This window comes from Ascaphus truei, chromosome 3 (assembly GCF_040206685.1).
Source record: "Ascaphus truei isolate aAscTru1 chromosome 3, aAscTru1.hap1, whole genome shotgun sequence".
NCBI classification, from domain to species: Eukaryota; Metazoa; Chordata; class Amphibia; order Anura; family Ascaphidae; genus Ascaphus; species Ascaphus truei.
This window is the reverse complement of record NC_134485.1, coordinates 127,788,676-127,813,345: the sequence shown is the minus strand read 5'-3', so window position 1 is coordinate 127,813,345 and position 24,670 is coordinate 127,788,676. Positions and strand designations below refer to the sequence as shown.

The following is a 24,670-nucleotide window of genomic DNA, read 5'->3' as shown; positions in this document are numbered from 1 at the left end:
TATATGAGTCCCTAAGTACATTCCAGAGATGAATGTGGCAAAATTACTGTAGATCTGCTAATTATTCCTGGGATTTTAGGCAAAATGTAATTTGCTTATGAAAATTTGAATGCGAAGGTGTTAATTTAAACATTAGAGCAAATGTATGTAATTCCACCGCCGGCCACTGTTCGGAGATTCAGATTGAGAAAAAGGTCCTGTTTTACTAGTCCCAATTATATTTATCTATATTTATATATACTGTGTATATATCCCCTCAAACTCAGTTTGCACATCTCTACTAGTAGGTGGCCCTTGTTACTTGTACAGTCTTTGAGATAAAGTTTCCTTTGCAAGATTTCGGTCTTTAACAAAGTGGACAATCCTAATTTGGACTGTTTCTCCACAGTAATAACTTCTATTCTCTTGATCAATTTGCTATGTTTTCCCTATATATATTTACTTGCAGTAAGATGCCCCCAAAAAGTTCTAATATGCAAGATGCAGTTAGAGATTTGTACAGGGGTTAAATTCTCTGTTTCCCCTTGTAAGAGGACATGTGCAGAGGTATGCAATGGAGACTGTTTTAAGGTGAAATTAAATACGGCTTTTATTGCGCCTGTTTCTTTAACACAAGAAAACATCCAAACGTATGCAAATAAGGGGTCAAACAAAGCTTCTTTTCCATTTGGGAGTATTTCTAGTTAAACCTATGCAGTCCACAACTCCCTTTAGATTAGCATGTCTCCCAGCCCCAAACATATATCTTGATATGTGCAGATATACAAAAAGTCTTAGAAAGGAAAGTCTTATCTGTTTCTTGTAGGGGAAGGCTTCTTTGTTCTCCAGGTTTAGAAGTACTTTCCCCTGTGTCTTGCTGGCAGCGTGCAGTCTCTTCTGTCAGGCTCAAGACGTCTGTCTCCTTGTTCAGCTCACAGGTGTGCTAAGGAGTCTCACTTCCTGTCTCAGAGGCAGGCTTTTTCTAACACCTCTAATCAGCCAGGTGCTGGTCAATTAACCAGCACACTGCTAGATTAGAGGCAAGTTTTCTGAACAGGGCAAGTCCCCTGTTACACCCGTCTTTTACATCCCATTTATAAATGATAATAGCAAAGGCTATCTGCCAATTTTTAGCCTGAGGCAGCAAGCCACCACAAAGTGGGCCAAGTCATGTGGCCCATACACCATAAACAGACGCAAGCACACCAGATACACGCACCAAAGACACCATACAATAAGCAAGCTCCATACCAATAGAAACACCATATGCATACTGTAAGTACACACATCGGGTGCACATACCACAAGCGCGGATCAGATACACACAACAGATGCATGCAGCATAAATAAACCGTGCAACACATACTATGCATGCATTGTATACATATACGCACACATACAACATACTGTACAGTATGTGCTCCATTTTCATACTGTACACATGTGTAACACTTTATTGTACGAGCTGGTGCGTTACAGCAGATGTGTAGATCCCGCTGCAACACACCAACGGGGGTAGTATGTTTGCTACATATGAACACATAACGTACATGCTATATAAATACATGCACCACATACATAAACGCAGACTAGATAGATACATATATAGGTGTGTGTGTGTGTGTGTGTGTGTGTGTGTGTGTGTGTGTGTGTGTGTGTGTGTGTGTATCAAATGGAAATATTACTGTATGCTCATTTTCATGTCTTAAAAGGTCTGCAACCCCGCCTTTCACCATTATCACCCAGCACACAGCACTTCCACTGCAGCAAGGGATTCTGGGAAATGACATGCAAATGAGCACACAGTGCCACCTTTTGCTTCAAAACCATTAACATGGTTCCCTATAGGCTTAAGCTTGCTGCATGGTCACAGCTTTGAGCACGGCCAGGGTTAAGATGCATAGCCAGTAAACCCACCCACAGACAGCTGTTTCGACCTTAATTGGTCTCATCAGTGTGGGGTTGGTTATACTGGCTATGCAAAAATGAAGCAGGATAGGTTTTACCATACTTAGTTAAGTTATGGTGGGTAAAAAAAGTGATATAACCCCTCCACAGCAAAGCAAATGGAAATATTACTGTATGCTCATTTGCATGTCTTAGCAGGTCTGCAACCCCGCCTTTCACCATTATCACACAGCACTTCAACTGCAGCTATATATATATATATATTCATTCTCACACACACGCTTTTTTTTTTCATCAAATAATAAAGAAAAGTCCACAGCACTAGTGTTCCAATTGAAGATGAAAGGCTTACACTTTTTCCATAGAAGCTTGAGAAGGTGTCATTGTGACTTGAAACGTTGCTGATTTTTGCTGTTGCTATTCTTGCTGAACACATTATGGAATAAATGTAAGTCTTCAATTGGAATGCTTGTGCTGTGGACTTTTTTCTATATTGTCTGTTACCTTGAAGGGCGGAAACATTTTGATCCCCCATATAATTTTGCCTCACTCTCAGGCTTGATGGGAAATCATTTAGCTGTGGCGGCCGCCTCCTTACCTACCACCCCCCCTTCTGAACCACAGCATCACATGACACCGTGGATGTCACCATGGTAACGCAACGTCATGTTGTCATTTGCTGCTGTTCAGGAGGAGGAGGGGGACGGCAGGCAAGGAGGCGGCCGCATCAGCTAAATGATCCCATCAGGCCTGAGAGTGAGGCAAAATTATATGGGGGACCAAAATGTTTCTGCCCGGGCCTAATGGGAAATCCGCCACTCAGATATGTTCACACACCAGGTATGGAGTCCAAATCTACTTCCATAGCCAAAGTACCTGGGCTATCTACATGTATCTGAATGGGATTGTCTGTTATATTGAGCTGTACACTCTCAAGGCACATCTCAGAACTATTCGTTACATATGTCCATTCATGAGAATGATTTCGTTGATCTAGGCCAAAAGTTTAAGGCAAGGACCTCCAAGATAATATTTTCTGTAACACTACCAGTGCCATGCTCTACCCTGGGAGACAGTCGGAGATTAGAGCGGTTAATGCATGGCGAAGAAAGTGGTGTAGGAAGGTTTTTTTGGGGGTGGGTTTTAGAGCACTGGGACTCCTTTTCTGAGAGGTGCAATCTTTTTGGTAGGGACGGATTGTATCTCAATGAAGAGGGATCTTCTGTGCTAGAAGGGGAGAATGTTAAAAAGGTTGGAGGAGATTTCAAACTAGAATGGAGGGGGGGACAAGTAACAGATAATTAACTAAATAGACTCGGATGGGGAAATAGCAAGGGGTAATGGGGGCAAGTAAGAGTTTGGCAAGCAGCGAGACAACCATAGTAAATACAGATAATACTAGGAAACGTCTAAAGACTAAACCTAATTGGCGTAGAAAGACAGGAGAAGATTAAATAATAGTAGACTGGAAAAAAAAAACTGAAGCCTGACAGATGAAATGGGGGAGCTTGAATTAATAGCTACAAGGGAGCAGTACGATATAATAGGCATTACTGAAGCATGGTGGGATAAAACTCAGCAGTTAAAGCAGTTAATTTAGAGGGTTATTCCCTTTTTCGGAAGGATCGAGCAAATAGAAGAGGAGGTGGAGTATGTTTATATGTTAGCCGGATCTAAAACCTATTCTAAGGAAGAGGTGTATGAAGGGAATGATGAAAATGTAGAGACCTTGTGGATAGCAATCAGCAGTGGAGCTAAACGTAAAAAGAAAATGTTTGTAGGGATATGCTATAAACTACCAAATATCTGTGAAATTGAGGAAGCCAAAATACTTTTGCAAATGGAGAAGGCATCAAAGCTAGGTTATGTTTGCATAATGGGTGATTTTAATTATCCAGGCATAGACTGGGGCAATGAGATTAGCATTACAATGAAAGGAAACCGTTTTTTAGGGTGCTTTAAGACAATTATATGACCCTGATGTAATGTAGGAGAGGGGCAATACTGGATTTAGTCATATCAATCAATGTAGACGTAATACCCAAATGTTCCCGGACTGAAATATTTGTTAATTATCATAACATGGTCTCATTTGAAATAAATGATCAAAAAACATATTACTTGGGTTCAACAAAGACTTTAAAGCTTAGAAAGGCAGATTTTAATTAACTGAGGACTAATCTACAACGAATAAATTGGGATGATGATTTTGGAGGGAAAAATATGGAGGATAAATGGACAGTCTAAAACATTATTAGAAAAGCACACTTATTAGTGTATACCCTTGAGTAATAAATATAAAAGAAACATGTCTAAACCAATGTGGCTAAATAAACAGGTGGGGGAGGAAATGGAAAAGAAGATGAAGGCGTTTAGATTCTTGAAGTCAGAAGGGATGGAGACATCATATCAGAATTATTAGTAATGTAACAAAAGTTGCAAAAGGGCAATCAAATTAGAAAAAATGGATAATGAAAAAAGGATTGCAATAGAAAGCAAAATCGACCCTTAAAAGTTATTTACCTTAATAACAAAAAAAAGAGAAAAGAAAATACAGTTTTGGACCTTTTCAGTGTGAGATGGGCAGGCAGATTATTGGAGATGAGGGAAAATCAGAGGTATTAAACAAATTCTTTGCCTTTGTGTTTACCGAGGAAGAATCGATTTCAATTGTAGTGCCACAGGAGGAAGCCACAACCTCCATATTAATTAACAATTGGTTAACTGAGGAAGAAGTTCACAGGCGGCTTGAAAAAATTAAGTAAATAAGGCACCTGGCCCCAATGGCATACATCCAAGAGTTCTCAAGGAGTTAAGTTCAGTAATAGCCAAACCATTACCTTTAATATTCAAGGACTCCATTTCCACAGGCTCAGTACCACAAGATTGGTGTAAAGCAGATGTGGTGCCTATATTTAAAAAGGGAGCTAGATCACAACTGGGAAATTACAGACCTGTAAGCCTGACATCAGTAGTAGGGAATCTACTTGAAGGTTTATTATGGGATAATATTCAGGAATACCTAATGGAAAACAAAATTATTAGTAATAGTCAGCGTGGATCTATGAAGGATAGATCATGCCAAGCTAACCTTATTTGTTTCTATGAGGAGATAAGTAGGAATTTAGACCAGGGTAATGCAGTTGATGTTGTCTACTTATAATTTCTCTCCAGAAGGACTTGGAGAGACTGGAAACTTGGGCAGGTAAATGGCAGATGAGGTTTAATACAAAAAAAATTAAGGTTATGCATTTGGGAAGTAAGAATAAACAGGCGACTTACAAATTAAATGGGGATAAATTGGAATCCTTGATGGTGAAGGATTTAGGAGTGCTTGTAGACAGCAGGCTTAGCAATATTGCTCAAAGTCATGCAGTAGCTGCAAAGGCAAACAAGATGTTATCTTGCATTAAACTGACAATAGATGGAAGGGAAGTAAACATAAGACCACACCTTGAAAATGAAGTACAATTTTGGGCATCACTCCTTAGAAAATACATTATGGAACTAGAGAGAGTGCAGAGAAGAGCCACCAAATAATTTAAGGGAATGGACAACCTAGCTTATGAGAAGAGGCTAGCTAAATTACATTTATTTACATTAGAAAAGAGGCTTCTAAGAGGGTATATAACTATATACAAATATATTTGGGGACAATACAAGGAGCTTTCAAAATAACTATTCATCCCACGGGCAGTACAAAGGACTCTGGGACATCCGTTAAGGTTGGAGGAAAGGAAATTTCACCAGCAACAAAGGAAAGGGTTCTTTACAGTAAGGGCAGTTAAAATGTGGAATTTATTACCCATGGAGACTGTGATGACAGATACAATAGATTTGGTCAAAAAAAGGTCGGACATCTTTTTAGAAAGGAAAGGTATACAGGGATATACTAAATAAGTAAACATGGAAGGATGTTGAGCTAGGAAATAATCCGATTGCCAATTCTTGGTGTCAGGAAGGAATTTATTTTTCCCTGTATGAGATATCATTGGATGATATGTCACTGGGGTTTTTTGTTTGCCTTCCTCTGGATCAATAAGGAAGAATAGATATAGGATAAAGTATCTGCATAGGTTGAACTTTATGGACGTATATGTCTTTTTTAAACCTCATCTACTATGTAACTATGTAACATTAGCTTGTCTTTTGCCAACAAATCTCCCACCTCCAAAATCCCTCTGTCTCCAAGTATCAAAACCCTGTCCCTGAAAACCTGGGAGAAACCCTGGATTACCAAAAAAGGGTGTGAGCCTGGATGGGACTGACATCACCCTATACTTCTTTTTTTGCCATATGCCTAAATTTCAAGGTAAACCCGATTACTGCTGGTTCAGACTGTCTCCCAGTCCCAGAGTGCGACCATAGCAAGGAGAGCAGCCCAACCATTTTTTTCAGTGACCTTTCCAAGTCCATTCAAGTATAGACACCTCCCGTAGAGTGCCAATAAACCATTTGTTTCGTATGAGAGATGTGTGGAGAGATGGTGCTCAATATAAGTGTAGATCATACAGTGTATGATAGTTAATATAAAGATGGTTGACTGGAACCCATCAAGGTATATAACAGTCCATAAGAATATACATTCCAGGGGTAACCCAACCTAGCAGGATCCACTTGATCACTGCATCCAATGGTCTGGATATATAAATCCCATACTCATGCCAAATGGGGTCAAAGGTAAACAATAAGGGCTAAGGCCCATTACCTGCCCATAGGAAAATCCTGAGTGAGTCCTGTATTCTTAGGTTCCAGGGCCTGCTATCCTGTGAAGTAGATCAGCAAGTAGAGGTGGTAAAGTCCCTATCGGATAAAACGCGTTGGTGCGTTAGTCCTCTCTTCATTTTTGTACCTTAATTAAATCACCTTATACTTTTATATGGAGTTGCCCTGAATTTATTCTCTGCGTATGGATGGACCTTGTGCTGTGCTCCTTTGCTCTACCACCTCTACTTGTTTCGTATGAGAGGCCATATAATAGAATATTTGGGACTGCCATACCACCACCTTCCTTAGCCTCTAACATAATTGACCAGGCTATTCTCGGTTGTTTGTTTCCAAATAAATTGCATAATTCGATTTTTAATCTCTTTTATACTTGTGTATGGGACAGATATCCGTAACGTCAGAAAATAATACAGAAGTCTTCTGAGGATATTCATCTTAACCGCAGTTGTACGCCCTATAAAGGAGATATGAGAATTCCAGACTTGTAGATCCTTTTTTATCTTTGAGAAAAGATCAGGGTATAATTACTCTGAGTGATAATCTCTTTTAAAATATTACCCCAGGTACTTCAAATGGGTCCTTTTCCATTTATAGTCAGTGCCGTTTAAGGACCTCAACCTCCTTTTCAGAAAGCGTTAAATTTAGGGCTTCCGACTTTCCCATATTAACTTTATACCCAGATAATTCACCATATTCCCGGAGGGTGGATTGTAAATTCAGAAGAGATGTCCATGGATTAGATATTCGGCTCAACCCCGTTTATAGCGTGATTCGCTACAACGCGGATTCGCTTATAACGCGGTCTGAGCATGGCTCCCGAATTAGGACATCTAAAAAGATTTTTTTTTTCTTCAAATCTTTATTGCTAACGGGGACACACACACACACACACACACACACACACACACACACACACACACACACACACACACACACACACACACACACACACACACACACACACACTATGGTATATAAAAGATTTAAACATTGAAAACAGTCCTGGCTTTCCTGCTCCCACCCTCAGCATGCAGGGGTCAACAACTCACACAGTGGGGACACAAACTGCTCTGATGATTTGGAGCTTGTCATGTTTGTCATTGCCAATCCCGTTTTTTCACTTACATATAATTTTTCTGCTGTACTTTTGTTATTAGGGTGATCACACTAAACTATACTTGGAAGGTGACAATTGTAAGAGGGGACACATGCTGTGCTGGCTCCTGTAACTCACTATAGGGAGTCTTTGCACCCCAGTGCTTCCCACAGCCAGTAATAAGGAGTCACTCCGTCACCCCAGACTCCAACTCACCAGCATACTGTGTGACTGACACATACACAGTTACCTTCTCCACTTTCTTGGGCCCCTTCACTAGTTCGTGCTGCTTAGGGATAGTTCCTCCGTCGCACCCCATGTTATCCCCCCAAACAAACACCTCAGACACAAAAGACAACCTCCGCTTCCGACAACAAAGAGCTCCATGTAATCTAAACTACTGACTACTTCCGCACGGCCATCTTGCTACACCCGAGCAAGTGCGGCCATCTTGCTACACCCGAGAGAGCGCAGCCGTGAGTAGGTACAGTAGTTTAAACATCGTTTTGTGAGGAAATCAAGCGTAAAGTCAATGGAATCTAAAGCTTCAATACTACTGTCATATTTAAACACACATGGAAACAGACACACAGACAAACACACCCCCCAGCCCCGCACAGCGGACATTTTTAATTTTTTTCGTGATCCCTTTTATAACGCGGTCTCATTATGTGGCCCCCGAGCACCACGTTATAACGGGGGTTCAGTTGTAGTAAGAATAATATCTGTAAACAGTGATATTTTGTAGCACTCATCCTTTATTTTAATCCCTTGTATATTGGGGGAGGCTCTGATAGTAGCCGCGAGGGGTTTGATTGTTAAGACTAAAAGAAGGGGCGAAAGGGGGCACCCCTGCCTGGTCCCATTTTTAATTATCAGATTCCTATCCCCACCTGGTATCTTCAGGGTAGCTGTTGGCGACTGATAGAGGGCACACACACCCAATAGAAAAACCCCAAAGAATCCAAATGCCTCTAGCGTTTTATCCAGTAAATCCTACCTTATCCTATCAAACGCCTTCGCTGCATCCAGGCTCAATAAAACAGCTTTTGGTTTAGACTTGTGTATCTGGTCAATAACATTAATAATTGTTCTTGTGTTATCCGACGCCTGGCGTTCACTCACAAATCCCACCAGATCATAATGGATTAATCTAGGAAGTTGAAAAAAAGAGAACAATCTTCTGTTGATCTGTGCTACCAATTTATGGTTACAAAAATATCAGTATATGAACTGTTGAAATAATAAACTTGCTTGAAGAAAGAAAAGATTATTATGGCATCATGAGATCTGGCACATATTCATGTATAAATGCTCAGGAAAAAGGGGAGGGTATAGTATGAATGTCTTGGTTGATAGTACACATGGTAGCTGTTGTGTGCAGCCCTCTCTGGTTCTCTTCCTAAATGGACTCCCTCCCTCGAGCTTGCAATAGTAATGTCCAGCAAAATACGCCCACTGTTTGTCACAATAGTGTGGTAAGTAAATGTTAGTACTCCCGATATGTTGCCGTCCCTTCCACGTATGCATGCCTCACGTTGTGAAGTAGATGCAGGTAATCCGGTCAGAGAAAAAACGGAGCACAGCAGCAAAAGAGTGGCTACAATACTAAAGCTCTGTTAAAAACAATTTAATTTAAAAGTGACAACATGGCGTACATGCAGTAGATACACTAACACGTTTCACGCCTAGCCTGGCGCTTCGTCAGAAAGTGTAATTCTATTGAAAAAGTGGCTTAATATAGCTTATTCCCTCAACCGGAAGTTACATACTGTCGGGTGCCGCGCAGATAATAGTATCAGCGAGACCGACACCGGGGGAGAGAACTCTGACACCCTCCGGATGGAGGAACAAGTGCGCTTGAGATTATGCTGTTGCTGAGCAATAGCAAATGTGATGTGGACACATAATGAATTCTGTGCAACAGTTAAAAACAACAGACCGTACTATGGAAAACTCGTTGGAAGAACTCAGTCTGTCTATGAGAATCATTGTAAGCAATGGATCAAACAGGAGTCTTAAATAATGGATCTATGAAATACCTCACCCCCATAAATAATTGTAGGATATACTATATAAACATAGATCCATATGTATTAATATAAAAACAATTATATTGTATAAACATATCTATGTAATGTACTGTATATTGCTAATAAGGATATTGATGTAAATAAACTAATGTAGGTGGATATATGTTTAATGGAATGAATAAAGCTTTTACAGAGAATAAACAAATTGATCTACAACTGTGTATAATCTGTTAAAATATAACCTTACTCTTTGATCTATAAATAATAAATATATATAACACACCAAGGATTAAATATCATGAGTTATAAAGTTAAACAAATCCACGTGCGTAAAGCACGTTCCCAAATAGCATATACAGGATCAAGAGAAAACAGCTGAAGCGATGCATGTAGGATATATTATCCATGAACAAACAGTTGTTGAAATTCAAATCGGTCCATTTATAGGAATTCCAGTTGTGTGAAAAAGAAAGTACACCCTCTCTGAATTCTATGGTTTTACATATCAGGACATAATAACAATCATCTGTTCCTTGGCTGGTCTTAAAATTAGTTAAATACGACCTCAGATGAACAACAACACATGACATATTACACCGTGTCATGATTTAACAAAAATAAAGCCAAAATGGAGAAGCTATATGTGAAAAACTAAGTACACCCTTACTGCTTCCATAGGAATTAAGATGCTAAGTAGCAGACAGGTGCTGCTAATCAAATGCCCTTGATTAATTGATCCTCGGCAAGTGTGACCATCTCTATAAAAGCCGAAGTTTAAAAAAAAAAAAAGCACTTCAGGCCAACAGGTCTGACTTGTTGAAAAAAGTGAATAACAAAAGTGAACCTAATCGCAAAGCAAGATACCAGAACAAAAAATGTGTTGATGATACTCCACTTTTTCACAACGGCTTATAGCAAACAAGCGAATCAAATAAAAACTATTTTGGAAAGACACTGGGAGATTTTGAGACTAGACAAGGATCTGATAAAATGTACAAGGTCCAACCCTAGATTTGTGTTTAGTAAAGCCAAAATGATCGGTCATCATCTCTCTCCCAGTCTCTTTAAATCAAATGAGGGTGTAAATCTTCACAAGAAGGCCCAAAAGCGCTTTTACAAGTGTGGCAATTGTAATAATTGCAAATATGCCACACAGTTGAAATCAGTGAAATGTAAATATACGAAACATAGATACAAACTTCAAACATTTATGACTTGTTACACAAGTTTTGTCGTTTACGTCCTGAGATGTGCATGTGGTAGTCTGTACATTGGCAGAACAATCAGGCCATTAAAAACTAGGATTACAGAGCACTTGAGGTCAATTAAGAACAAAGACAATAGATATCCAGTCTAGTCTAGACACTTCTCGAATTGCCCCCTGGACTCTATTAGCCATTTTACATTTAGTGCTTTAGAGCATATTCAGTCATACAGTATATTAGAGGGGGCAATAGAGAAGCAGTTCTCAATTGCGGACAGATGTATTGGATTTATACCCTCGGGTCTATAACACCCGGGGGTATGAATACTGACTGGGAATTAAAACATTTCCTAGTTTAATTCATTATCTTCCTTTCTCTGTACCCAAGATACTGTGACTCCATCTCTAGATTTATCATATAGGGATAAGCCAAATTATTCTTATTTTTGTAGGGGGTCTGTATGCTTTCTAATGCAATGTATTGGGTGTTCCTTATAATGCAGGTCATAGCCGAGTCCTTGATCTGCATTTGTTTTGGTTCCAAATGTATAATTCCTATAAATGGACTAATTTGAATTTTGTTTGTTTGTTCATGGATAATATATCCTGCATGCATAGCTTCAGCTGTTTTTCTGCTGTTTTCTCTGGATCCTGTATATGCTATTTGGGAAGGTGCTTTATGCATGTGGATTTGTTTAACTTTATTACTCATGATATTTAATCCTTGGTGTGTTCTATATATATTTATTATTTATAGATCAAAGAGTAAGGTTATATTTTAACATAGATTATACACAGTTGTAGATCAATTTGTTCTCTAAAAGCTTTATTCATTCTATTAAACATATATCCACATACATTAGTTTATTTACATCAATATCCTTATTAGCAATATACAGCACATTACATATATATGTTTAAACAATATAATTATTTTTATATTAATACATATGGATCTATGTTTATATATTATCTCCTACAATTATTTATGGGGGTGAGGTATTTCATAGATCCATTATTTAAGACTCCTGTTTGATCCATTGCTTACAATGATTCTTATAGACAGACTGAGTTCTTCCAACGAGTTTTCCATAGTAAGGTCTATTGTTGTTTTTAACTGTTGCACAGAATTCATTGTGTGTCCACATCACATTTGCTATTGCTCAGCAACAGCATAATCTCAAGCGCACTTGTTCCTCCATCCGGAGGGTGCCACTGCAGTCAGCAGGGAGAGTTCTCTACCCCGGTGTCGGTCTCGCTGATACTATTATCTGCGCGGCACCCGACAGTATGTAACTTCCGGTTGAGGGAATAAGCTATATTAAGCCACTTTTTCAAAAGAATTACATACTTTCTGACGAAGCGCTAGGCGTGAAACGCGTTAGTGTATCTACTGCATGTACGCCATGTTGTCACTTTTTAATTAAATTGTTTTTAACAGAGCTTTAGTATTGTAGCTCCTCTCTTGCTGCTGTGCTCCATTTTTTCTCAGACTAGATTACCTTAGTCTAGGAAGTATTGGATTCAATCTGTTAGCCAGAATTTTACTATAATTTTTCGAATCCGTATTTAGCAGTGAAATTGGCTTATAACTGCCACAACATAAAGGGTCCTTTACCTCTCTAGGGATCACCACTATATTGGCCTTCGTCATCTGTGGGGGGATTTGTTTTCCGCTAAGGAAACCGTTAAATAAATCCCAACAGACAAGGCCGCAGAATTCCTATAACATTTTTATAATACAAATTTGTCAAACCATCGGGGCCAGGTGCCTTTGATGGCTTCAGTGAGCTGACCGCCCCCCCCCGCCCCCCCCCAAGCTCTATCTGAGTTATTTTTTGTGTTTAGACTATAGGGTAGAGGGTGCTCCAACAGTTCCAGAAATACATTCAATAATTCTCCTTCAATATATCATATGGAATAGTGGCTTATCTTGAAAGGAGTGGGTATACTACTAGGTGAATAATAACAACTTTTCTTGCTTAGTGTCCAAAAGGTAGCAGAGTGTATGATAGTCTTACCTCGCTGCACCTCATTGGAGACAATAATATGATGAAAATCCAAACTCACCAAAGATTGTAGTAATTATTGTCATGAATCCAGAAGTCTTCTTTATGACTTACCCACTCCTAGAGCCACACAATATTCCTTGATGGCGTGTCCAGCCGCATATAGAGGTCCATACAGCAGAAAGAAATGCAAAAAAGCATCAAGCAGCGCACTGCCCAAATAAAAGGGAAAACAGGTGATAAAAAGTGAAAATTAATTTTTTGCCCCATCAGCATAACAAAAAAGGAGGTGTAAACCCTCCTACGCGTTTCAGACCAGATGTGCTTTATCAAGGAGTATGGTGTGCTGCCTGAGGGACCCCCTAATATAGTGCTAACAATCAACTCTAATTTTCAAATTTGGTGCCAAAAAGCGGTGTTTATGTCTTTATTTATATAGCGCCATTAGTGTACATAGCGCTTCACAGTAGTAATACACGTGACAATCATATAAATAACAAATAATAAAAATAACAGATCATGGGAATAAGTGCTTCAGTCATAAAAGTAAAATTTCGGAAGAGCAATTCCTGCTCCGAGGAGATTACAATCTAATTGGTAGGTAGGAAGAACGTATAGAGATAGATAGAGGGCATTCAGGTAAGTGCGTCTGCAGGGGGTCAAGCTTTATGTATCGTGCCTTGTATTTTTCACGGTGCTACTCATATGCTTCTTTAAGCAAGTGCCTTAAGGTCAGTTTTAAAGGTGGTTAGAGAGGCTGCTAGTCGGGTATTGAGGGGAAGGGCATTCCAGAGGTGTGGGGCAGTCAGTGAGAAAGGTTTAAGGCGGGAGAGGGCTTTAGATACAAATGGGATAGAGAGATAACATCCTTGAGCAGAACACAAGAGTCGGGATGGTGCATAGTGAGAAATTAGGGCTGAGATGTAAGGAGGAACAGGAGCGTGTGAAGCTTTAAAAGTGAGGAGGAGAATTGAGTGCGAGATGCGGGATTTGATAGGAAGCCAGGAGAGTGATTTGAGCAGGGGAGATGCCGAGACAGATTTAGGAAACAATAGAGTGATTCTGGCAGCAGCGTTTAGGATAGATTGTAGGGGAGACAAGTGAAAGGCTGGACGGCAGGAGGTTACAGTAATCGAGACGGAAGAGAATGAGAGTCAGAGTTTTAGCAGTCGACCAACAGAGGAAAGGGCGTATCTTTGTAATTTTGCAGAGGAAAAAGCGACAAGTTTTAGAAACGTTTTGAATGGGTGAGGAGAATGTGAGGGAGGAGTCCAGTGTGACCCCTAGGCAGCGTGCTTGGGCTACTGGGTGAATGATGTAATACCAACAGTAATGTGGAAGGAGGTAATAGGGCCAGGTTTTGGAGGAAGTATGAGGAGCTAGGTTTTTGCCATGTTAAGTTTAAGTCGGAGTAGGGCCATCCAGGATGATATTGAAGAGAGACATTCAGAAATGTTGGTCTGTATAGCATGTATAAGGTCAGGGGTTAATAAGTAAATTTGAGTGTCATCAGCATAGAGGTGGTATTTAAACACAAGAGATGTGATCAGGTCACCACATAAATTTCATGTATGAGAAAGTGTGTACAGAGAAAAGAGAAGAGGTCCCAGGACAGAGTCCTGGGGTACCTCCACAGATAGATCGATAGAGGAGGAGGACGTGTTAGCAGAAGAGACACTCAAAGTACGATGGGAGAGGAAAGAGGATATCCAGGATAGAGCTTTGTTACGAATACCATACCAAGAGTATGGAGAATGTGAATGAAAAAAGGGTGGTTCACAATGTCAAATGCTGCAGAGAGGTCGAGTAATATGAGCAGAGTGTAATGACCTCTGTCTTTGGCAGCATGGAGGTAATTATTTTAGTTAGGGCTGTTTCAGTCAAGTGAGCAGTGCGGAAGCCAGATTGTTGAGGGTCTATGAGAGAATGGGTGTTGCGAAAGTGGAGCAAGCGAGAGAATACAAGACGTTCAAGGAGTTTAGAGGCAAAAGGCAGGAGGGAGACAGGTCGATAGTTAGTAAGACAGGCAGGGTCAAGCTTGCTGCTTGAGTTAAGAATGTGTGTGAGTGTAGGGGTTATAGTAGGAACAAGAGGTTTTAGGAGATGGGAGGGAATGGGGTCAAGATGGCAAATGGTAGTGGGAGAGGAGGAGATCAGCAGTGACACATCCTCCTCTGAGACAGCGGAAAAAGAGTCAGGCAGGAGGAGAGTTAGGAAGCGGTGTAGGATGGGAGGAGGAAACAGAGAGGATGTTCTGACATATGGATTCCACCTTTTCCTTAAAATAGTCAGCAAAGTACTGAGGTGAGATGGAGAAAGAAGAGGCAGCTGAGGGTGGTTTGAGTAGAGTCAAAGACCGAGAAGAGTCAGCGTGGGTTAGATTTGTGCGTGTTGATTAGTGATGAAAAGTAGGTGTGATTAGCTTGAGAGAGGGCAGATTTGAAACAGAACAGCCTAAATTTGTAGTGAAGGAAGTCTGTGAGTGTGAGATTTCCTCCAGATGCATTCAGAGGAACGAGTGGAAGAACGCAGCATGCGTGTGTGGGAATTTAGCCAGGGTCTGGGATTAGAAGGGCGAGGATGGCAGGGAGAAAGCGGGGCACGTAGATCGAGAGAGGAGGATAAGGCAGAGTTGTAGTTCCTGACCAAGTTGTCAGGGTCTCTCAGTTGTCAGAACTCAGAGAGGAGAGAGAGGAGCATAAAGTGGACTCAAATGCTGGTAGGTTAATATAGTGCAGGTTTCTGCAGAAACAAGGGTAGATGGAGAAGCGAGAGAGAGAAAATGAGATGAGGTGATATTCTTATACAAAGCTTTCTGGTAGGAAAAGCAGTCCTCCCGTTACCCCAAAATCTTATTGTATCCCTGTTAGACAGGAGTTTAGGGGCTATTTCATTGGTGTGCAACCTGCCTTTAATCTGAATGTCTTCATGAAATGTAGCAATTATATGTGTTTAAAATAATAATATTTAAATAATAGCAAAATCATTAATTAGCAAAGTTAAGACACGTAATAAACCTTATACAGGCATACCCCGCATTAACATACGCAATGGGACCGGAGCATGTATGTAAAGCGAAAAAGTACTTAAAGTGAAGCACTACCTTTTTCCCACATATCGATGCATATACTGTACTGCAATCGTCATATACATGCATAACTGATGTAAATAAGGCATGTGTAACAGGCTCTATAGTCTCCCCGCTTGCACACCGCTTCGGTACAGGTAGGGAGCCGGTATTGCTGTTCAGGACGTGCAGACAGGCGCATGCGTGAGCTGCCGTTTGCCTATTGAGCTAGATGTACTTACTCGCGAGTATACTTAAAGTGAGTGTCCTTAAACTGGGGTATGCCTGTAGTCTGATTCTGTGTGCTGACTTTTTCAGTGTTCTGCATCGCTCTGCTGTCTGCCCATCATCTCCTGTAATGCCATTTATGACTAGCTGTGAAAAATAACCATTTAGAAGCACAGGAGGCGGTGTTTAAAGCAGCAGGGCAAGCTGCCGTTTTTATTTTTGTATTTTCTTTCTTTCCCCTTTTAATATGTGCATCAATACAACCCACACAATAAGTAATTAGCCAAGTTGTCGATCGTTCCGTTCTCCTGCAATCGATCGAAGATTCAGCTTGGGGGTTTCACTAAATGTCTGTCAGTGCAGCAGAAGAGGACCAAAGATGCAAGGTTCTGTGGGGATGATCATGTGACCAGGCAGTCACCAGATACAATTGGTGCACTGCAAGAGGGGGCAGGGCTCAAAAAAGGGTGTGCCAGCGCCTGTTTCAGAAGAGGATGGGGATGTGACTTTGTAAATGGTTGCTATAGAAACAAAAAATGCTTGTTACATTATAATGCATTAAAAATGTAATTCACAGTGGTTTAAAAAAGTTTTTTCTCATAAGTACAGAGCTGATTTTATTTTATTTTTTTAAACACATGCTTGGTCTGCAGCTTTAAAAGAAGTGTGATATCTATTTACCTTAGAAATTATGTACTGTATGACTGTTATGTTTAAAATGGCAACATGGAAAACATAACTAATGGTGTGACTTAGGCTACGCTTATAGTGCCGGCGACAGTCAGGCGACAGTTGCTGGAAAATCAAATAGAGATGCCTTCTAGCGATCGCGACCAATCCATCGCTGCGTCACGCTTACTATAAGCGACGGCAGCAATGCTTTTGTTTCGCCGTCACCGGCACTATAAGCGCAGCCTTACAGAAACAAGCATGAAAGTCAGACAAAACACTAAAAGGTATCAAAGATCACAAGTTTTATAGCATATCACTGTGTACTAGTAGAGCTATACAGAAGTACATCGAAAATGTTTGAGATGTTCCTGTTTTCTCCTTGAGAATTAAAATAAAGACATCCTTGATTGTGATGCCTGTTATGTTACTGCAATGTTGAAGTTTTGTGATAATCCATGAGTCTTATGCCCTTGAAATCATACTAACCTGTGAAATATCCTTATTCACATGGTGGATTAGACAGCATAAAAAACTCAAGATGGCTGCCCGCCAGATTGCTAATAACTATAGCTGTAATTTTGTTTTTTTAGATTTCATGTTACAGCCAAGGCAGTGAATACGTTTTTAAACAATTTATTGCTAAAGAAGCCTTCAAGCAAGCACAGTTACATTTGTGGTGACTCCCCATCTGTGTGTAGTTCACGCTTTTCAATGCAAAAAATCCAGTGTTTTCTTTATTAGCTGAAGCACTCTATTTCTCTTCAAACGGCAAATGTTACACAAGATAACATTAGCCTCTTAGAATGTAATCATCATAGTGACACTTATTATTGATCTGGTTTCCAGTGTTTCTTTGTGAATTTTGGGGGATTGAGAGTCACAAATCAGAGTAACAATATTTATCTTGAAATCTTGCGCAAAATCTTATTTTATGTTTATTTTCTCTGCACTTCAACAGGAGATGGTTTTGCAGACTTCAAATCTGGAGCAGACGATGGTTTCACAGACTTCAAAACCGCAGACAGCATATCCCCACTAGATCCTCCAGCAAAAGAGACACATTTCCCAGCGCCCTTTCCCACTCTCCCTCTTCAACAGAAACCACCAGCACAGCTTAAACCCTCACTGAATGTTGCTGATCTGGCTCTTTTCTCTTCAGTGACTACTGCAGACTGTGGTTCCTTTCCTTTTTCAACCACCTCTTCTTCATCTAAGTCCTCATCGTTCCCTGCACCTCCGCTTTCGTCATCTTCTGTACCTGCATCAGCCATACCCATTAAAAATTCTAAACTCTCTGATAATTTTGGAGATTTTAGTCTTTTTGGAACATCCGCCAATGTATCCATAGGCGGTCAGGACGATTTTGCTGATTTCATGGCTTTTAACAGTGGCAACAGCTCTTCAGAGCAAATTATTGAGGATAAATCTAAAGCAATCAAGCAAGAGCCCAGCACAGCCGCCCCACCACCCTCTACTACTCATGTAGTTCAAACCACCCAGCCCACTTACTCAGGTTCACACAGCAAATATGACATCTTTAAGCAGCTCTCTCTGGAAAGCTCTGGCCTGGTTTATGATGAACTCAAAGATGCTGCCACTCCCCGTGTGAAAAATGATGACGACTTTGCTGATTTCCACGCCGATAAGTTCACAATAGCCGAGGGCAACTCTGAGAAGTCCCTTGTGGATAAGGTAGCAGCTTTCAAGCAGGCCAAAGAGGACTCGGCTTCTGTTAAGTCCCTTGACCTTCCTTCTATTGGTGGCAGCAGTGTTGGGAAAGAAGATTCGGAAGATGCGCTTTCCATCCAGTTTGACATGAAACTGGCAGATGTGGGCGGGGATTTGAAGCACGTCATGTCCGATAGCTCTCTGGATTTGGCAACAGTTAGTGGTCAGCATCCGCCTGCTGCAGGTGAGGAATTGGTTAGATTGCTCTGGTAAGAAGGTGAGCAGTTTGAGGAAATGATCCCCTTCTCGCGTACATTGTGTGCTTAAATAATAGATCTATTCCCCGGTTCTCCAACTGTACAATCATATTATTCATGTGAAAGACATTAACTTATTTATTTATTCATGCAATCTCCATAGCATTTATTTATTTTGCTTGTACTAATTTCCTTCTTTGTTAACCTAAGTGGCAGGAAAGGGTAAATATTTGTTTTAGTTTAAGTAAAAAATATTTAGTGACTGAGGTTGATAGAATTGAGTGACGTTGTCTAGTTGGTTAAAAATTAGAGACAAAAGTACTTTTTACATATTTTGGTCAAAATACTATCTTGTGGGAATTTTGATATTCATATTTATCTCCACTTAAAAACTATTTTTTTAGTTTGGAATCAGTATTTTTCATTGTTATCCAACTTTGTGTAGCAGAATGAAATAATCTTGTACATGTATGCTGTTCCCTAACCTGTTTTGATATCAAAACAACAGAGTAGCGATACATAATTCTCTGACGTGGAAACAGTAACTTTACAGACATGATGCTAATAACTGACACTATTAAAAAAAGCTTGAAAGCACCACCACAGCTGACACCAGCTACAAACATTGAGCGCACAAATGGCCCTTTTGATAATAATGTCATTAGTAGAACAGCATTATGACTAGCAGAACTGAGTCTGCAGGAAGTAAGTGCAAACAATTTCTTCAGGCATTAGCAAAGAGCAATCCATTAACAGTGGCTGGTTATGGGGCAGAGATCTAAAAGGGAGTGGGATGTTACCATGGATATGAAAGAGCGAAAAATAAACAAATGACAATAGAGCACTTAATTCGTGTGCACTGAACATAAGCAGAGTGTTTTTTCTAGTTATGTAGCTTCAGATATTAGGACGATAGAACCTTGGTTTAGCTGCTTAACTCACTGATTGCTTGTGTGTGGTATAAAACATTGTTGCAACCTTTAGTAAACTAGTATTTATGACTGTTTTTTAACGATGGTAGGTAATTTTGGAAATGGGTCTTAAATATCCTGGTTAGACACTATTGCTTACCAGGAGTACCTATACCCTCTTTAATACGTCAAGTGTTCTGATGTGTTCCTTTTTTACATGACTTACTCTACAGCAGGGGTGGCCACCTCCAGTCCTCAAGGGCCACCAACAGGTCAGGTTTTAAGGATATCCCTGCTTCAGCACAGGTGGCTGTCAGTGACAGCTACCTGTGCTGAAGCAGTGATTTCCTTAAAATCTGACCTGTTGGGGATCCTTGAGGACTGGGGGTGGCCACCCCTGCTCTATACAGTATGTCAATTCATCTAGCATGGGAAGATCCCTAGCTCTACACACTAGAATAGTCTAAATTACTCGGAGAGCATGCAAGTAAGGGCATTCCTGAATAAGACCAAATTAGTTTAAGCTAGGCAATTTAATTTATTTCTTTAAAAATATATATATATATTTATATTTACACATTTTTGAAAGTCTGAACATTTCCCATTGTTTCATTTACATTTGGTACTCTGAATTCGGTCTTGGCCATTGGTCGCGGCCGTTTCGTAGTGACCAAATGGCCACCAGCGCTTCACCGCAACTCACCCCGCCGATGGCCACTTTGCCGCTAAAGTAAGTGCCTAAGCCGCCCTTACCCCTTAAATTAACCCCCTGCCATAAACGCTAAAAACCCTTAAATTAACCCTCTGCCCTAAGCGGTAAAACCCCTTAAATTAACCGCCTGCCCTAAACCATAGTAAAACTTGCCTTGGAAGCAGCAGGGGTTCCAGCGGCGGGTCAGATGTGGCGGCGGGGTGAGTCCTGGCTAAATTACACTTCCGCTCTGAATTGGGGTGGGTGAGTTATTAATCTTGCTTGTTTGGATAATCATATTTATACATTTTTCCTCCCAGTCTAAATATCAGCTATAAGGACATCCCATAAAGCAGATTTAGGGCAGAGTTGAGGGCAGTAAAACCACTCAGATTACAATGTTTACAAAAAAGGGCATAGCCAGGGCTTGTCTAGTGTTTGGGCAGCTATCAAGTTCAAGTCACTGACCAAGTTTTATTGCCATCCCCTCCACGCATTGGAGTCATTTACCAGGATAAGGCTAAGGCCCCGCTCCCTCAGTCAGCGCGCCCGCACGGCAGACAGGCGGGGCGCTGACAGACACAGACCGCAATATGCGGTCTGTAGGGAGCCGGAGAGGGAGGGAGGGGGCGGGATCTGATCGTGCTGCCGTCCACCCCCCCCACACACATACATACATACACACACACACACACACACACACACACACACACACATACACACACACACACATACACACACACACACATACACACACACACACACACACACACACACACACACACACATATACACATATACACACACACACCGGGCGCAGCGGGTCCCAGCCCTAAGGAGGATGGTGTCCAATTGCACTGGGGAGAAAGGGGTTGTACTGCTACCGCAAATCATTTTGTGATGCACCTTTCTTGGACTTGGCGTTGATTGGTAGATCGAGGGCACCAATCACTGCCATGCCCAGGAAAGTTACACCTTAAAATGTATTTAGACACTGAGCAGCTTGATTTTTTTTTTTTTTTTGGTCCTTGCTCTAGTAAGACCTGTCCTGGCTATGCCAATGTTTACAGACATTTTCAGGGTAAAGGTATACAGTATTTAAAAAAATATATATATATATTTATATATATTAATTTACCTTAAGGAGACCATACTTTTAAAGAGGGAAAGAATGAAGCTGAACAAAGAACAGCAATTGGATAATTTAAATATTGAAACTTTTCCATAACATTTTTTTACATGTTTTTTTTGTAGATTGTTTACTGTCCAGGCCAGAAGTATTGTTTAACGTGTTAAACCAAGCAGTATTATCCCTGACAGCACTGTTGTAACAATAATATTGCAATGACAGAGGGCAGCATACGTTTGTAAAACACTGATGTTGTCTGGAGTGGTGGTTAAATAACCCTCACACCACTTTTGTGTTTACCATGTACGGAAGTTCCAGTTGCCTATGGTGCATTAGTAGTAGGTTAACCAATACAGTCTTTTTGAACTGCCTGGCGAGAAGACCTCCTAAGGTTACTTGACAGTTGCTTTTGTAATGGCTTGAGCTTTCTCACTTTGCAAATATCGAATACAGACTTAATAGTATGTACACAATGGAATAGATTGCTTCAAACATTCTTGAAAGCCGTACACTAAGGCTGGGGCCATGGGTACCGCAGACCGTGCGGAGGCGTCCTCACGCTGTGCGAACAGACTGCCTTAAGGTAGTGTTCGCGTCCATGTGGCGTGCGTGCGGGGGTGGGTACGCGTTGCGAATGGAATCAGTTCAAACTGATTTCTTGGCGCGACAGGGCGGTCACGTGAGCGGTTCGCCCAAAGAGGGCGAGCCAGCTTCGTGACGCCCCTAGGCCCGTCCACCATGGCCAGGGAAAGCACCCGCTTACCTCACAGCCTCCGCACACCTCCACGCGGGCGAAGGCGCCATGGCACCATGACCCCAGCCTAAGCCAATAAGCTTGTCTTTCAGGTTTGTAGAGCTGTTCTAAAATATATAGCATACTACATGTCTATTATTGTCTCATGTCTGTATTTTCTTCAAGAATTTCCTAAAGCATAGTGATTATGTTGCCAAGTGATGCATTTTATGGTTTAAGTGGTGTGTGGCAAAGGCAGCCAATGGTGCTTGATCATACCTTCTTTTTTTATTTTAGTGGTCAAAAAATATTTTCTGTGGACGCATAAATGTCTATTTATGAAAGTTCAGAATTGAGGATTTCAGTATCATTAGGAATCTATCATAATATACTTACTAACAATTTAAGCAATGGCACTGTAAGCCATATTTACCAAGGATGGCTATTCCACAAGACTCCTGCCGATGTCAAAAGACATCTCATGGCTTAATTGAGCCATAACATGCCTTCCATGCGCAGGTGTCTTGTGGAAAAGCACCACAGTAAATATGGGGCTTCTATGTTCCACATATACGGCTGGTCATTAAGGATATCAGTCAAATTTAGAAGCTCAAGGTTGTAAACCAAGATGCTTGCTTTTTCAGTACCCTTTGTGTTAAGTAGTCTTGTACAAAACATTCTGTAGAATATATCAAATCCTCTTCTGTACTGGATGAATCTGGACTTTGTTTCTATCCTTCTCTGTAATTACTGGATTAAATAGCCTTGTTGCACTTCTTCCACAGAAAATGTAACAGGATATCCTCAGAAGTATTATAATATTTGCATTTTAAATGGTTTTCATATTAGAGGATTATGTTCTTGGAATTCTCCTTCTGCTCTACATCTGGCTGATTAATTGGTGCTATTGCTTTATGATAGCAAATGCTTTTGTTAGTATATGGTAATTTCTGATGCTCGCTGAAATACCTCTAAAATGAAAGTGCTGAATTACTAGACATTTCAACCCAATCCATTTCTTTACTTTAGGAAATATGTAACACACACTCCATGCTAGCCTACATCCCACAGCACAAAGTGTAGGCTCTTCTGCCCCCATAGTGCAGTATTTGCTATAGGTATCTGTTGCAGGTCAGATGACAATGAGAAACGGGAGCAGCTAGAAACCATAAAACGGTCCCCTTGCTAACATTTATAATTGCCAACTCGATGAGCATGCAGAAAACTTCAGCTGGGTACGGCAGTTCTTCAGTATTATAATCCCGATAACAGGCAGTATTAGACTCTACTCCACTTCTCCTAACCCTCTAATTCAATAATTTGCTCACAGCAGGGAGTTTTTCTCCTTTCCATGACCATGTGGACTTTCTCTTAACCCTCACTTTGCTAAAGGGACCTGTTGCTGTTAAAATGCACTGCTGTAGTTTGCAATTTACTAGTTTGCTCTGTAATTTCTTTTGTAATCTTTGCCATTGCCATAGGAATCTTGCTTAACGCCATTGTTTTTGCATGTTTCCATCAACAACATTCATAAGATTTCTTACTGGCTCTGTTTGTTGTGAGGAAATAATGAATGCCTGCGGTAGTGCCACTTAGCAACTTCAGTTTAGCGTGCAGGATAGACAGAAGTCTTGCCTGGGAAGGGCAAATTTCACATCTTGTTTAATAAAACACATTCAAAATGCTACTTCGGCCAAATGATGACACCCTTATACTTTTGACTGATTTTAAGTCTCAGGCTGCAGAGATATAATAACAGGAAATCTAGCTAATACTTGGGCAGATATGTCAGGTTTTTTTTTTAACTGTCTTAAGATAGTTTGGTGTTTTGCAACGCTCTCCTCTGGCTGCCACAGCTAGGCCAGATGATAGAAATAATCAGTGAATCACCAAGCACTGTCTTGGCTGAGATGCTCCCTGAGGATAATGGTGAGAATCACTGAGCTAGTCCCACAAGCTATCTAACTGGAAGCTGTGTGGCATTGATCCTTTAACACAAAACAACTATAAAAGACTCGGATATCACCTGCCTAAAAGAAAATAAATAAATCTGCTTTAAAAGAAATCTACTGGAAATGCCCACTTGATGTGTGCAGATTTCCTAGCCTTTCTAATGCAATTAACTGGGTTATTGACTAACCTCCGGTATGGGTTAATGCCAGTTAACGCAGGATCATAATCCGTTAACACATACTGGAGGTTAGTGAATCTCCCCTCCTTCCGTCCCCCGTCTCCCCCCCATCCCAGTAGTCTCCGTAGGCAACATCGTACTTGGTTTTTATGTGTAATTTAGATGTCTCTAGAATTCAATTTGGTACTCATATAAATGACTTGTACATGTACAACTTCCTGTGGCC

At 40.6% G+C, this 24,670-nt stretch overlaps 1 protein-coding gene across 6 annotated transcripts in view; it reads left to right on the top strand.

Annotated features, from left to right (window-relative positions):
- SYNRG (synergin gamma) overlaps nt 1-24,670 on the top strand; it is a 137,937-nt gene that overhangs the window by 61,525 nt on the left and 51,742 nt on the right. For all 6 annotated transcript variants that reach the window (XM_075589510.1, XM_075589509.1, XM_075589508.1 and 3 more), the window contains one exon: nt 17,883-18,836. In XM_075589510.1, coding sequence (XP_075445625.1) covers nt 17,883-18,836 — 954 coding nt within the window. The remainder of the gene's footprint in view (nt 1-17,882; nt 18,837-24,670) is intronic.